Source organism: Asterias rubens, chromosome 3, assembly GCF_902459465.1.
Source record: "Asterias rubens chromosome 3, eAstRub1.3, whole genome shotgun sequence".
Taxonomy (NCBI): Eukaryota; Metazoa; Echinodermata; class Asteroidea; order Forcipulatida; family Asteriidae; genus Asterias; species Asterias rubens.
The window spans coordinates 6,183,482-6,198,847 of NC_047064.1; the positions used below are offsets into that span (position 1 = coordinate 6,183,482).

The 15,366-nt window shown below is 39.7% G+C and overlaps 2 protein-coding genes across 2 annotated transcripts; one reads left to right on the top strand and one right to left on the bottom strand.

Moving 5' to 3' along the window:
* Positions 1–11: 11 nt before the first annotated feature.
* On the top strand, positions 12–8,826 carry LOC117288619 (uncharacterized protein HI_0077-like). The gene is made up of 12 exons (XM_033769541.1): positions 12–178; positions 789–877; positions 1,419–1,534; positions 1,770–1,887; positions 2,691–2,800; positions 3,738–3,887; positions 4,508–4,675; positions 4,919–4,988; positions 5,513–5,591; positions 6,440–6,643; positions 7,363–7,423; positions 7,836–8,826. Exons 1-12 carry the CDS (start codon positions 66–68, stop codon positions 7,914–7,916), a joined length of 1,359 nt encoding a protein of 452 aa, XP_033625432.1. The 5' UTR covers positions 12–65; the 3' UTR covers positions 7,917–8,826.
* A 105-nt stretch (positions 8,827–8,931) lies between these two features.
* Positions 8,932–13,941, bottom strand: LOC117288216 (G patch domain-containing protein 4-like). The gene is made up of 5 exons (XM_033768984.1): positions 13,859–13,941; positions 12,717–12,790; positions 11,229–11,321; positions 10,858–11,102; positions 8,932–10,244 (listed from the first exon to the last, which is right to left on the bottom strand). The coding sequence occupies exons 1-5, from the start codon at positions 13,920–13,922 to the stop codon at positions 9,245–9,247; spliced, it is 1,476 nt and encodes a 491-aa protein (XP_033624875.1). The 5' UTR covers positions 13,923–13,941; the 3' UTR covers positions 8,932–9,244.
* Positions 13,942–15,366: the final 1,425 nt, after the last annotated feature.

Genomic DNA, 15,366 nt, shown 5'->3' on the forward strand with positions numbered 1-15,366 from the left:
GTGGCGCCCTATGTAAACAGCTGTACATTTTGCCATGTGCGGTTTGTTGACGATTGATTTTCAACATGGACACTGGATTTGAGGTGGATCTTGTGACAGCTTTGAAGGAAGTGATTGATAACAGCAGATGGAAGAACCTAGGTCCCACTGAACATTTTAAGGCAAAGACGTGCACCAGGTTTGAAAACGAGTTTTGTTTTGCTTTGGGAACTTAAATTAAATAATCCTTTTCTGGGCCTATAAATTAATAATTAATATTTTAGCCCCACTTGTGTGGCCAAAGCTAGCTCAACCTGGGCTAAGCTCAGCTAGTTGGCCACACAAGTGAGGCCTATATCTGTTTATAAAAATATAATACAATATATTCTAACATTTTCTATTGTATCGAGGCATATGTGACTATGTCATCAATGTCATGTGAACAATCAGGAGCAAAGGGGTGGGATGAAGCCTGGAAGGATGTGATTGGCAGTGGCAGTACGTATGTAACCATTTAACTGGGGCACTTACTCCTTTAAAACATTTGTTTAACATCTTGCAGCCGCAGATGTTTTTCAAAAAGTAGAACAGTTACTGGGTCTAACACAAGGTGGGTTACCCATCCACCCAGTTACTGAACCTCGAATAAACCCAGGCAACTGGGGTGCTGTACTCCTTTAACAAAAATTTACATCTGTGGTTCGCAACGCCCCAGTTACTTGGTCTAGCTAGGTCTAACCAACTACAACAATGTATAACTATTGTGCAAAGCCTCACACTATTGATTCACCAATTTGAATATTTTTCAGGTTGTATTCTGTAGGAGGTGATGAGGATGTTGTCGTAGTTCATCGTGTTGACACATTTTATGCTCTTGGTGCCGACTGCCCTCATGAAGGTAGCCTACGGCATCTTTGACTGCCATCGATAAAGTGGATGGAAGTTTATGATCCTCAAAACTTTAGTTTTCTTTCTCCGATTAATCTTCTTTCTATTTTGATAACAACTTTTCAATTTTCCAAACATTAGGTGAGGTTTGAGGAAGTACAATGTACCGACACTACTCAAACGAGATTAACACATTGTATACATCTCGTTTGAGTAGTGTTGGTTCTGAAAAGAACAGGTGATCAAATAAGAAACCTGTGAAAATTTGGGCTTAATTGGTCATCGAAGTTGCAAGAAAAAAATGAAAGGAAAAAAACACCCTTGTTGCACATATTTGTGTGCTTTCAGATGCCTGAGAAAAGTTTCAGCCCTGAAATTAGCTCTTTCTCAAAAACTTTGATACTTCAGAGGGAGCTGTTTCTCACAATGTTTTATACTATCAACAGCTCTCCATTGCTCGTCACCAAGTAATTTTTTCATGCTAATATATGTTTTTAGTATATACCAAATGTGCCTTTAAATCAATTGTTTACTGTTGGTCCACTTTGCAGGAGGCCCACTGGATCTCGGCGACATAGAGGATATAGATGGACACGAGTGTCTGGTCTGTCCCTGGCATGAATATGACTTCAGGTTAGATAATGGAGACTCTACATCCGGGCTCAAGGTAATTCTTAACACTTCCTCCAACCTTGTGCAGAGAAGGCAAAAGCTTCTCTTAAAGGTGCACTGTTTTCCCTGGGGAATAAGTTGATGTATTTCATCTTCAGTTTGAAAGCTTGCCTGGGGACAAAAAAATGTTTGTTCAATGATAGAGGGCACAAATGCCCAATCAAGATTCAAAACATCCATGTAGTTAACGATTTAAACTTTTACATTGCTTTGTTTGTGTTTCTTTTCAGCAACCAACATTTGAAGTCAGGGTCGTCGATGACCATCTGTACATAGACACAGAGACAGAGCTGTCTCTTACAAGAGACTCCGATTCAGAACTTGGCAGTCAGAGTCAGTCGACATCTGGTAATGGTTTCAGATATTGTGGCATAGCATCGGGGTTTTGATCCGAGGCCAAGTTGAAATTGGCAGCTGTTGCTATGGTTGTGGCTGCGGCTTTGTCTGAGACTATGGCTGCAGCTGTTACTAAGGGTGCTGCTATGGACCTCCTATGCTTCAACACATGTTCATCTGGCGATCAATCTGCAGCCGCAGCCAATGCTGACACAGCCTTTTAGTTCTGCCAGGCAGCCAGTGGTGCTTTATAATCAGTTTTCAAAAACCAGCTTTAAAAGGAAGCTACACGTTTGGTAATTGTCAAAGACCAGTCTTCTCACTTGGTATATCCCAACTTAAGCATAAAATAACAAGCCTGTAGAAATTTGGGCTCAATTGGTCATCAAAGTTGTGAGAAAATGATGAAAGAAAAAACACCCTTGTTTGCTGAGTTTGTGTGCTTTCAGATAAGAATCAAAGACTTCTAGCTAGAAGTCTTTTATTATTTTAGTGAGAAATTACCTTTCTCAAAAACTATGCTACTTCAGAGGGCGTCGTTTCCCACAATGTTTTATACTATCAACAGCTCTCCAATGCTCGTTAACAAGTCAGTTTTTAAGTTAATATTTGTTTTGAGTAATTACCAAACGTGTACCTTCCCTTAAAATGAGTAACACAAAAAAGTGCTGTATAGCCAGGGATCACTCCAAAGTTTTTAATTCAATCCGGGGAACTAATGGTAGCAGAGGAATCAACTGGAAAGGATGAAACTTTTTATTTCAAATAAAGCAAGAAACAATCATCCTAAGAAAAATATCCACTTGTTTTTACAGGTAAAGGGGCGGATGCAATTCAGTCAGGTCCTGCATCAGATGAGGAAAATGAAGACACGCTCTGTCATTGGGCAGTCAGGGTACTACGAACAGCAGATCCAGCTGAAAAGGTTTGAGGAGTGCAATGATGTTTTAATGCTACATAGGAAGTGTGGACTTGAGAACAAAAGAAGTCTACATCATGTGGGGACTTGAAGATCCTGGACACGTTTGGTAATTGTCAAAGACTAGCCTTCTCACTTGGTGTATCTCAACATATACATAAAATAACCAACCTGTGAAAATTTGAGCTCAATCGGTCGTCGAAGTTGCGAGATAATAATGAAAGAAAAAACACCCTTGTCACACAAAGTTGTGTGCATTTAGATGGTCGATTTCGAGACCTCAAGTTCTAAACTTGAGGTCTCGAAATCAAATTCGTGGAAAATTACTTCTTTCTCGAAAACTATGGCACTTCAGAGGGAGCCGTTTCCCACAATGTTTTATACCATCAACCTCTCCCCATTACGAGTCACCAAGAAAGGTTTTATGCTAATAATTTTTTTGAGTAATTACCAATAGTGTCCACTGCCTTTAATAACTATGTGGACATACACAAGTCCACACAGTTTTATTTACAGTGTTGAAGAATACGATTTTCCTTAACTGTACAGAACAAAGGAATGTAACGCTAAGTACAAAGTTTGGACCTAGGAACAAAAGAGGTCCGCATAATCTAAGGACACTATAAACACTATGTTGTTGAAGAAAAGGATTTTTATTTAGAACAAATTAATGTCCACACATTGAGCTGTGTATTGTATTATATTAGGACGAGTTAGGACGAGTAACTCATCCTTACTTGTAACTCATCAGGATGTGCCCAAATGTCTATGGATACAGAGCTGAACCCGTCCCAAGTCCTAAGATCCAAAGTTAGGAGGAGTTTGGTGAAATCGACGGCTGGTCCCCCCAAACCAGCTCCTCAAAACGACCGATTTTCCAGATCCGCCAACCTTTAACTAGAATTTGACAAATGCTTTTTTTCAAACTGTTTTCAATTTGAAGGTCAGACTAACCCATGAGGTGCAGGAGAGATGGAGAACGGGAGATCTTAGAGAGATTGGGAGATGCAGTCCACCAGACGAGCCCAAGAGGGAGGAAACACTCAGTGTGGTAGCTCCAGGGAAAATCAAGAGGGGCAAAGGAGGCACTCTGGTATTTCAAATAATAAACAAAAAGTCGCATCCCCTTTAAAGTGATCCCCTGGCTGCCGCTTCCCAGGTTGTATCGTAATTTGGGAGTGACCCCTGGCTACACGGCAGTTTACAGTTGTATGGCTTCTGACTGGCACCCCCGCACAAAGATACATTGACAAAAAAGGGAGACTGCCAACATAGGGCTATATAGCTCAGTTGGTAGAGCACCGGCGCGTTAATCCAGAGGTCATTGGTTCAAATCCCACTCTAGTAATCCAAATTTTGTTTAACCCAAAATCAATTAAAAAACTATTACTTTCACAGTGAGGTCGTCTTTGTGATCAGTGAGAAAAAGAAGAGGAATAAAAAGAGCAAAATGCTGTTTTGACCAAGTTTTGTAAAAAAAAAATGACGTTCAAAGGTCCTGGCTCAAAGGGAAAGTCATCTTTGGGTTTTTTTTTTTTGGGGGGGGGGAGAGAAGTTGATTGAAGGGAGAGTACACATTTGGTAACCGCTCATAAAATTAATGGCAACAAAAAATATTGGTTGGAAGGCTACGGCAGCTTTCAATTTTTACATGAAACTTGGTGTACTCATTCAAAAGTGTGACAAATTGTTTCATGGAATTTCTTCATGCAGGGAAACCGTATAGCATCACTGCACTCTCTGGCCAATATAGAGCAGTGGGCAGTCGACTTGTCGTGGGACATTATCGCTAGATTTGCTGGGACCGCTTTAGGAGACGGAAGTCAACTACCCAGAGAGTTCTTTACTGACTTTGTCAAAGTGGCTGGCGATGAAGCAAAGGTATTGTTCAAACTAAATGACAATACTCAAACAAATTCTACAGGATTATATTTTTTATTTGGTATCAAAGACTCATGTTAAAAAAAAATTCTCAAGAAATATCAGACTTTTGCTAATGTACCCAGTCAACACTGACAAAAAGTCTTTAGTAGTCCCATCTGTATCACTTGAAACCATACAAAAACAAAATCTGTGATGGCTAAAATTTTCAGATTTGGGGTGATTATTTTTTTTTTCTTCCAGCATTTCAAGATCTTGAATGACAGACTGCATGAGTTGGGCAGCCATTTTGGAGCACTTCCTGTTCACAATGGTAAGTCAAATCTGATAACAGCACTTACTGTCATTAAATCTTTGGGCGGTCTTCTTTGTTGATGGTTACAATTTTTCCGTCTCGAGAATTTGAGAGAATTTCTTTTTGCTTTGTGTTTGTACAGCACTATTGATAGAGATGCTTTTAACCATGGATGTCCTTCCTCCATGCTGTAATGCGACGGTGTGAATCACTGTATAGGCCTCTTTGGTACTTCCCCTCCTCCTCCTCCTGAGTCCTGAGTCCTGTTAACAAAATCCACAGCTGCATACTAGTTTACCCCCCCCCCCTCTTCAAAACATTGGCTTCAATCTGGCTTAGGCTTTGTCAGTCATTTTAATGTGCACTTTGATACAGAGCTTCAACCAGGCAGACAGAGCTTAAGTCGAAGGCAAAACCATGAGTTGTGGTTTTGAAATGATACTTGGCAATTACTGTATAAATCCACTTCATAATATTTAACCAGAAATATCAAGAGAATTGCATGATGAGAAATCAGCATTGATTCATAGATTTCTTTACAGGTCTGTGGCAGTCTGCAACGGAGACGAAAGATAACCTCTTAGCCAGACTGGCAGTAGTTCACATGGTGCATGAGGCAAGGTAAGACATTAAGCAAGACACTTGACTATAATTGCTACGGACGGGATCAGTGGGGTGTCGTGGCTGAGCGGTCAAGAGCGCCGGATTCAAGCTCTGTTATTTGATCAGCAGAGTGTGGGTTTGAATCCCGGTCATGACACCCGGTCCTTTAGAGCAAGACACTTAACCATAAGCTTCTCTCCACCCAGGGGTAAATGGTCACCCGTGAGGGCAGAGATGGTTCTTGTGATTGATTTTGCCGAGTAGCGCATTTGTTGACCAAGGCTGTATACTCCCCAGGGAACTGAGATGGTTTAAGGAATGATTTAAGGCCTAGTGACCAGGGGTAGTAATGTGAAGCGCTTTGGGACGCCCTCAGGGTGTGAAAAGCACTATATAAAAACTAACTCTTATTATTATTGATTTTGGGTTGAACAAAGAAAAATTGACTAGAGCGGGATTTGAACCAACGACCTCCGGTTTAACGTGCCGGCGCTCTACCAACTGAGCTATCTAGCCCTACGTTGGCGGTCTCCCTATTTAATCAATATCTTTGTTCAGGGGGTGCCTTTTAGAAGCCATTCAACTGCAAACTGCCGTGTAGCCAGGGATCACACCCAGGTAACGATACAACCTGGGAAGCGGCAAACAGGGGATCACCTTAAGGGGAGGCGACTTTTTATATCAGATATCAAATAATAAACCACAAGGGAAACTGACTGGTTACATTTTATAAATTGTTATTATTATCATCACACCTAATTTACGAAACAATCTAGGAAGCAGTAGCCATCACATACATTAATGTTAACATATGGGTGTGACTTATATATGAATTTCTTTTTTTCTATACTTTGATTTCTCCTCAGAGGGCTTGATGTCCACCCAAAGACTCAAGAGCGATTCGCCAAGCAGCAAGACGCTGCATCCGTCTCCATCTTGGAGGTGATCTACACAGATGAGATCACCCACGTAGCCGCAGGTTTGAAGTGGTTTACCTACGTCTGCCGCCGTGCCGTCCCACCTCTGGAATGCATCTCAGAGTTCCACAAGCTCGTCAGAAAACACTTCAGGTACAAGACATTGTGCTGTAATAATCTTGGATATTTATAACAGCATTATTAATTATTGTGGCTTCTTGAAGAATACTGCTTAAATCTGTCACACAGTGACGGTCATTTTGCTTGAACGTTTTGATCTTGGTTTTAATAAGTGGGCCATTTATTTCATTCCTTAAACCATCTCAGCTACCTTGGCAGTAAACAGCCTGTGCTGCCAAGTATGTACATTGTAGCAAACCAAGCTACATGTAATAGACCGATCCAGTAGGCTCCGCCCACAACGCATGTGTAAGCAAGAACACGTGGGGCTCTCCAATGCCTTTCTGCACAACTCTGCCATGCGCGCCAAGATACCCGCATGCATGTCGGACTTTCGTTGCGTTGTGATTGGTCAATACACAATGGGGCGGAGCCCTTGATGGATCGGTCTATTCAGTCCCATGAACCCTATCTGCCCTCACGATTACCCATTCACCCTGGGTGAAGAAACGTTATTATAGTGAAGTTTCTTGCTCAAAGACACAAGTTTGACGACTGGAATCCAAACTCATGTGCATTAGAGATATACAATGGGCGTTTGAACACTTACAAAATGCAAGTATCAAAATCTGTAAACACTGGCTCTGACTAAACTTGATTTATTATGCAGAAAAGAAACAGAAAATTTAGTTTGAGACATGGAATTGAGTTCTGCCATTTTTAATTATTTTTTTTTTTAAATACACTATCAGGGGTTTATTGAAAGCGCCCATCAACGAAGAGGGGAGGACTACTGCAGGAATGAGCAAGGAGGTAAGGTAGCTATAATTCTTCTCAGAAGAATTAAAGCAGTTCTGTCCAAGAAAAACAAGAATTCAAACTTTACTTTTTAGTGGATTGTATTCAATTTTGGGCGAGCAAAAAAAAAATCAGAACTTGGCAGGTTTTGAACCTGCGACACTTGGCCCAATTTCATAGAGCTGCTTAAGCAGATTTTGCATAAAAGATCTAAGCAAAAGGTAGCAGGATACCAGTCAAAGATTGCGCATGTGATACAGTAGTTTGGCGGGTAACCTTATTCTGGGTAGCATAATTTTGTTGTGGTTAGCTACTTTCTGTGCTTAAGCAGCTCTATAATATAAATGGAGCTATGGTGGTAACCTCTCTATTTTGTCTATCTTTGTATTTGCTTAAAGTTGACTCTAACTTCACACTTTATTTACAGTGGTATGTCCCATTGATGCAACCAGCCAATCAGAGTGCAGATAATAAGGACTCTTCCATTGCAACAGGGGTAACAAGTTGAAACCAGATCAGTCATCACTGCAGTACATTCTTGCACAGAAACATAAATTATTAATTTTATTGGTAAATGACATTATTTTTATATAAGGGGAACTCATGCAGCGTTTCAATTTAATTAATTGTTAATGCTAAAAATATTAAGAATTAAAAATATTCAATTCATACAAAAGAATTTCAAATTGTTATGTAATGATGGTTTGTAAACTCAAAATCTTTCTACAAAAAAACCCCCCAAATGTGCGTCATATTCTTCAACACTTTAAAAAACACTGTGTGGTTGTGTGCAAAGGGTATAGAGTGGTTGTTCCCAAGATAGGGAACTGGAGCTCTATCTATCGCTTGAATGTGAAGTACGCATTGGCGCCATTCCAGCAAGCAAATGTTTTATGTCATTGACAGCAATGGTCATTGTCTGCGCTGATCTACTGTTACATCAAAAAAGATGCGTGCTGAAATGGCGTCCAGTGTACATTTCCCTTTTCAGCAGGAGTTCCTCATCTTGCACATCCAACACTCTATAATCTTTGGACATACGTATACATGTACAATGGGTGCTTTTGTTTAGCTTCCGTGGGTCTACCCCGCAGTGCTCACTTGTGGTGAGCCCGACAAGAGCTAAACAACCGACCACTCACAGCTCGCGTAGTGACGCCATTTACCTGGGGCCAGCCCCCAAGTGACCCACTCCACAAGCAGGGCACTGGGGGCTGACCTGGGTGTGAGCCCCTGGAATGACGTCAAAGGCTAAACAAATGCACCCATAGAATGTTTCAAGTCCCTACAAATTGTAGTTTTCCCAAATGATGTATGGGACATTTCCATAACCGTGGGTTCCAGGGAATTGTTTCTTGTTCGTCTGCTTATTAAACAACAGATCGTCGTAATATTGTTTGAAGATGACAGAACTTCGAGAAGAGGAAAAACAATTATACAAAGGTATAACAAAACAATTGTTGCGCGCTGTGACTGGGGTCCATGGGTTTGGTACACTCTCGAGGGGAAATGGCACCCTCGGCTTCGCCTCGGGTACCATTTCCCCAGTTCGAGTGTACAAAACGCCATGGAACCCAACAATTGTATACTGGTACATTTTACTCCATTAGACATGATAAAGTCCAACATATCTCAAACAGGTTTTAGAGGGATTAACATTGTGAGATAACGATAAAGAAATATTTATGTGTACCAGAAGTTTAGCACATGAGGACTACAGACAGTATCCCCATTAGTTTATGTATACCTGTACATAAAATGCATTTCAAATAAGTTTAAAATAAAAATATTTATGTCATCAACTGATATTTTGTAGTGCATCTGTGTTTTATTAAATTATTTTCTAACAAATTCATTCATAGTCATTACTGTGGGTCGGTGCTTGGACTTTTTCTTCTTCGATTTTTTTGATGTTTTTATATCTGTACATTCATGATCGAGACTGCCGTTCTGCAAACCCTCTTCTTTCCTTCTCTTCTTGCTTTTCATTCCTAAATCATCGCCACCATTTTTGGTATCAAGATCGCAATCGTTGTCACCAGTCCTCGTGTCTCCCTCAGGTACAGAACAACAAATCAGTTCACTAGATTCGTTATTCTCATTTTCACAGACATCAACCGATTCCATCTTTCTCTTTTTTTCCTTTTTCCTTTTGCACTTTCTGTCCTGATCACCTCCATTTTCTTCTAAAGTCAACTCGACAACGTCATTCACAAAAGGTCCGTTTGAATCATCTCCACAGCTAGCACCATCCCGTCTGTTCTTCAATTTCAGTTCCTTTCTTGCTTTTCTCGCCCGTTTTCTCTCATCTGCTTCATTGATAGTAATGACCGTAGTATCATCCAAGTCTACTGTGTCCTCATGACAGCCATTGGCAGATTTAGCCTCTTTCCTTTTGCGTTTCCTGTCTTTCTTTCGCTGTTTTTCCTCCCGTTGTCTCTCACTTTCATCATCCTCACAACATCCACCGGCGTCCTGCTCAGTTGTATGTTTCTCTTCTTCAGTTGCACTTCCCGATTCTTGAAGTACATTTTCCCCATCGTGTTCATCTCCAGCGTCATCACATTGCCCATTCTCAATGGCGGCTTTCATCCTCCGTTTCTTCTCTTTCTTCTGTCGTTTCCTCTCCCGCTTCTCTTCGTCTCCCGCATCTCTCACCTTCCCCCCATCATTATCATCATCCTCTGTTGTGTGACTTTGATCTTTATCAAGGCTAGGGGGAGAGGGTTTAGTGGACTGAGCCTGGTCTTTCTGACGATTTAGGTAACCCTCCAGCTCCTCTTGTTCCTGGATTCGCTTCAGTTTCCCGGAGAGTTTCAAGCCGTGCCTAGCGCCCCTATAAACATCAAGGAACGAAAATTTACACTTCAAAAACTGACAAAACGTGCCAGACATAAAAAATATACGATGTGATTAAGCTAAAAAAGCTAAAATATCAGTATGGAGAAACAAGCGAAGTCGGGCCAACAGGGATGATATTTTCCAAAAACAAATTTTGTAAATTTAAATGCCAAACTATATTTTATTTTATTTTGGCAACTTCCCTCCTGATAAATAACATCTAAAATGGGTCAAAGTTAGCATTCATAAATACCTCGGACAGTTTTGCTATTCCTATTGGTGGAGAGCGCGTCACGTGGGTGTGCATAACCTTTGTTTTCGACCGGTAAAAAGTGTTGAGACATGGGCATGACACGCGAGCTTGCACCTGTTCTTATAAGACAGTTTCTTCATTCCTATTGGTCGAGAGCAACGGCCGGGACAGTTGTGCCACATCACGCGATACTACTTTCAAAACGTTGAACCAAAGTGGTATCAACATGGGGGTTTAACAGTATTAAAGCATAGATTGTACTCTTTACAAATGTATAAAAATTACCTGGGTTGACAAATGACTCATTTTGCTTGATCACATCATGATAAATTTAAAAGAATACGGTGTAACTTACTTATGAGCTGTTCGTCCACCACAAGCCTTGAAGAACTTCTCATCAATATTCATCTCCTCCTTGTTGCCCTCTTCCTCTTCAGATGAAGAACTGTCTTGATCATCTCGTTTCAAGCCCTCCGCTGTTAAAGTGGCACTCCGGACAAAGTTGCCATACAGCAGAGGCTTCTTGCCGACATTCTTGGGCTGTTTTCTGTTACTTATTGGTCCGTGGCTTTTCTCTTTACTTGTCATTTTCACGCCTTCCTATTGACATGAAGAAAACACACATTAAAGACGGGTCTTCATCAAAACGAAGAAAATCACTTAGCGGTAATGTATTTAGAATGAATGGAGGTGTCTTTTGGCACAATTTATACACGCATGACAAACCTGGTTATTTTCCACCACTATGTTGTTTGCAGCCTTGTTGAAAACATGGTCCCACCAGTGGTACGTAAACTGCTCACCAAGATCATGACCGACCTACACATATAGATAATACATTTATTTCAACATTGTTATGATTAAGTACATGTACATCGACATCGTGTAAAGTGAAGGTATAATGACGAACCAATGTAGAAATAATACTAACATAACAAGGAATATCAAATTTGTTTTTTACCCAAACACCGATGTGCGTTAGCACTGTATACTCAGTACTTCCCCGAGTCCTGTGAAAAAATATCACAGGCATGATACTCGGGGTGGATTCGAACCCGATGCAAATTTAACATCTATTACAAGGAAGTTGGATAAATAATAACAAAACATGACAACATTTAGGCCAACCACAAACAAGCACACCAACAAACTAACAACTCTGACTAACATCATCTAGAAAACTATGTCAAAACCTTTCTTTCATTACTAAGAATTATGTAACTGAGCTTTACATATTTTTATAAAAAGGGGGCAAAGTAACCAAGCTTTTTCTTGAATTACTGATACTATTCTAATAAGCAACACCTTGGACAAGACTTGTTCTAAATACTGAAGCTCTGTTGAACGGGACATAAAGGCTTTTCTTACAGGAACTTCAAGTTAAGGTAAAGAAAGGGTTAACAAAAGAAGATAAAGATGCATAATGTTTGTATCTAGAGACAAAAATTTAAAAACCACATTGAATTTTAGAAGTTCAAAAAGTGGAGCTGAGTGATCAAAATAACCAGCATTAGAAATAATCCAATCAGCCCACTTTTGTAAAGTAAATAGTCTATTTCACTGGGAGAACCACACCATTATGAGAATGCACAAGTTTAAATACATTACAGTATACTTTAAAAGCAGAGAAATAATTTTACAAGACTCAACTGTCCCAAAGTTTTTTTTGTTTTTTATCTGTTCCGAAAGTGTATAATGGCTTTAAAGCCACTATACACTTGCGGTACAGAGAGAAGAAAACATAGATTTACAAATAACTTACAGGGTTTACAGAAGGTAATGGTGAAAGACTTTTCTTGAAATATTGTTCCATGAAATGCTTTACTTTTTGAGAAAACATTAAAACAATTTAAATTCTCGAAAGCGAGAATTACGGATTTATTTAAACACATTACATGACGAGACGAAACGTGCAAAAACAAGAGTGGGTTTTCTCGTTATTTTCTCCCGACTCCGATGACCGATTGAGCATAAATTTTCACAGGTTTGTTATTTTATATATAAGTTGTGATACACAAAGTCTGGGCCTGTGGACAATACTGTTTACCGAAAGTGTCCAATGGCTTTAACAGGCAAGTCATCAAAAATACTAAAAAATGTGTGTATATTTACTTCCTATGGCATTAGTTGTTTTATAAAAATGCTTATATGTGAAAGTTATTGGGTTGGCTGAAGGAGGGAGAGGTTTTGTGAGAAGGAGAAGGAGGAACTTACTCCAGCAGTGTCATGCTTTATCTTCACTTTGATGGCCTCACTGATGCCAGACTCTGTCCTGCCGAGTCCTTGCCCTGTAAATGACAGAGGTACAAATCGATTGTAAGTTTATCTGAATGGCTGTGGTCTACAGCTGACAAATACAATTTTTTTCAAATACTTTGAAAATACTTTGACATTAGGTATACAGAATGGATCCAGTCAAAAAGTTGAGAGCTGTCAATATGGAATTATCCCAATCGTGCCAATCAAATCAGGAGGTCATCTGCCGGCTGGGTTGAGGGGGAGCGAGAATTTAAAGCAACCATTTAATAATGGCACCCTTGCTCCGCCAATAGCCTGGCCAGTCGATGACGTCGTTATTTGACAGGCATAACTGGTATCATTCCAAAACGGCTGCGCTCAGTACACATCGAGAAAAGTAATTCTGGGGAAGTAAACACATTTAATGTAGCTGGTTTAAACTACAGCCATGACGACTCGCTCGCAGAGAAACGGCCTTCAACTTTTGATCACGACTAAGCTTAGAAAAAAATCGGGGCCAAACATATGGCTAAGGATTCAGACCTTGAATTAAACACACAAGTGGGGCTACAGCTTCGGGGTGACTTTCGGCATGCAGTCAAAATATTTAATATAGTGAGATTAGTACGTAGTAGCACAGACTGGTAAAAACCTGAATTTTTATTTTTAATTAAACAAAAATTTGCCAAAAATTTTCACTTCTTTTCTTCAATCATGAAATTTGGTGGCGAGGCCCTAATAATTGTATGATGAGACTAAGCCAACAGTAACAATATGTTCCAACCTCATCGGCAGCCTTCTTGGCGTTTACTGATTGAAGCAATACATTTACATAAAATACACGAGTTAACACAGAGCATAGCATTAGCAGCATAGCCATAACGCATGAACGTCTCTTCAACGACACACACTCGTATTCGTAACCTAACAGCACACACAGTCATGGTATTGTGCAATCAATGGCACAAACATTTTTATGACAAGGACGGACCCGTCAATTCAGTCCAATTCAAAGACGGCAAATATTCTCCACAATTAGCTCAATATACGGGTGTACTTTGTAAGATATTTCAAACTACACATGATTTATGACACAACTGATAGACAGCGATACAAACCTGCTTGCCATCCATGTTTTTCGAGCTGAGTCTGGGCGAACGCCGAACACCTGTGGCCGGCCATTATTGATGAAATTCACCACGTGGGTAGGGCGCCCTCACGTGGTGACTTCTCGATATTACTTAAAGGGACTTTCTGTGCATCAATTAATCTGAGCGATGTATTTGTGGGTTTTCTTTTAGGGAAGGTTATGTTATGCTCTACAAACTGGCAATCATATATAACTGTAAACCTATAGAGTGGGGACCAGTTTGCTTTAAAGGCAGTGGACACTATTGGTAATTACTCAAAATAATTATTAGTACAAAACCTTTCTTAGTGACTAGTAATGGGGAGAGGTTGATGGTATAAAACATTGAGAGAAACGGCTACCTCTGAAGTGCCATAGTTTTCGAGAAAGGAGTAATTTTCCACGAATTTGATTTCGAGACCTCAGATTTAGAACTTGAGGTCTCGAAATCAAACATCTAAACCAACACAACTTCGTGTGACAAGGGTATTTTTTCTTTCATTATTATCTCGCAACTTTGATGACCGATTGAGCTCAAACTTTTACAGGTTAGTTATTTTATGCATATGTTAAGATACACCAACCGTGAAGGCTAGTCTTTGACAATTACCAATAGTGTCCACTGCCTTTAAAAGAACAAATTTGTTCTTGGCTTGTACATGGATCCAATATGTTGGTATAGGGTAATATTTTGTATTATACTGCATAGCAGTATATTATGTGTACAGCACAGAGGAAGAGTCCTATATAGGGCAGGCCTATATAGGGCTAGTATAAAGGGCAGTGATTTCATCAATATTGGCCAGTGTTTTATTACATACAAAACCCCACCCAACATTAACAGCTTCCAAACACAACCCCAAGATGATGAATATGGTGATCGTTCTCGTGCTACAGAACACTCGCCTGGCTCATGTTCGCTAAGCTATAAATACGACTTGCTTAGCAAAATCAGGTTGCCAGCCAAAATAACACACCAGATGAGTATCATAGTAACTGCTAATTTCTGCTTAGTGAGCAACTTTTGTTAAGCAAAATTTTCTGCCCCCAACCTAGAGTACAATTTGATCAACGTTGACTGCAGCAGTTTTTCTGCCAGATAATATTTTGTAACTTCATTAAATTTGTCAAGACCCGATCCAATTTATCTCATCATCTAACCTTCAACTTTACGAAAACAAACAAATAAACAAAAAACAAACAAACAACAAACAAACACCACCACAAAACAAGAAAAAAACACATAGCAGACGAGTTTATGTTCCCAAGAAAAGCTGTATAAAATTAATGTTTATTTTTATACAAGAACATGATGAAACAAGATAGAAATAAGGCAAAAATTATTGAAATGAAATGTTTTTCATACAAATGTGTCGCAATGATTAGAAAGGACAATTCTTAAAATATAGTATTTTGCACATTTGTCAGGACAATTACAAATTTTCACAAAGATTTTTCACGAATATTTTGAAACTGTCAAAAAGATTTGTGGAATTT

What these genes read in the sequence shown, in the direction of transcription:
- LOC117288216 (XM_033768984.1), bottom strand. Translation starts at nt 13,922, where the DNA reads ATGGCCGGCCACAGGTGTTCGGCGTTCGCCCAGACTCAGCTCGAAAAA. An exon ending in AAAACATGGATGGCAAGCAG is followed by an intron (nt 12,791 to 13,858) that starts GTTTGTATCGCT and finishes TGTCATTTACAG; the next exon opens with GGCAAGGACTCGGCAGGACA. An exon ending in GGTGGACGAACAGCTCATAA is followed by an intron (nt 10,245 to 10,857) that starts GTAAGTTACACC and finishes TGATGTTTATAG; the next exon opens with GGGCGCTAGGCACGGCTTGA.
- LOC117288619 (XM_033769541.1), top strand. Translation starts at nt 66, where the DNA reads ATGGACACTGGATTTGAGGTGGATCTTGTGACAGCTTTGAAGGAAGTG. An exon ending in AAGGCAAAGACGTGCACCAG is followed by an intron (nt 179 to 788) that starts GTTTGAAAACGA and finishes AATATTTTTCAG; the next exon opens with GTTGTATTCTGTAGGAGGTG. An exon ending in GGGGCAAAGGAGGCACTCTG is followed by an intron (nt 3,888 to 4,507) that starts GTATTTCAAATA and finishes TTCTTCATGCAG; the next exon opens with GGAAACCGTATAGCATCACT.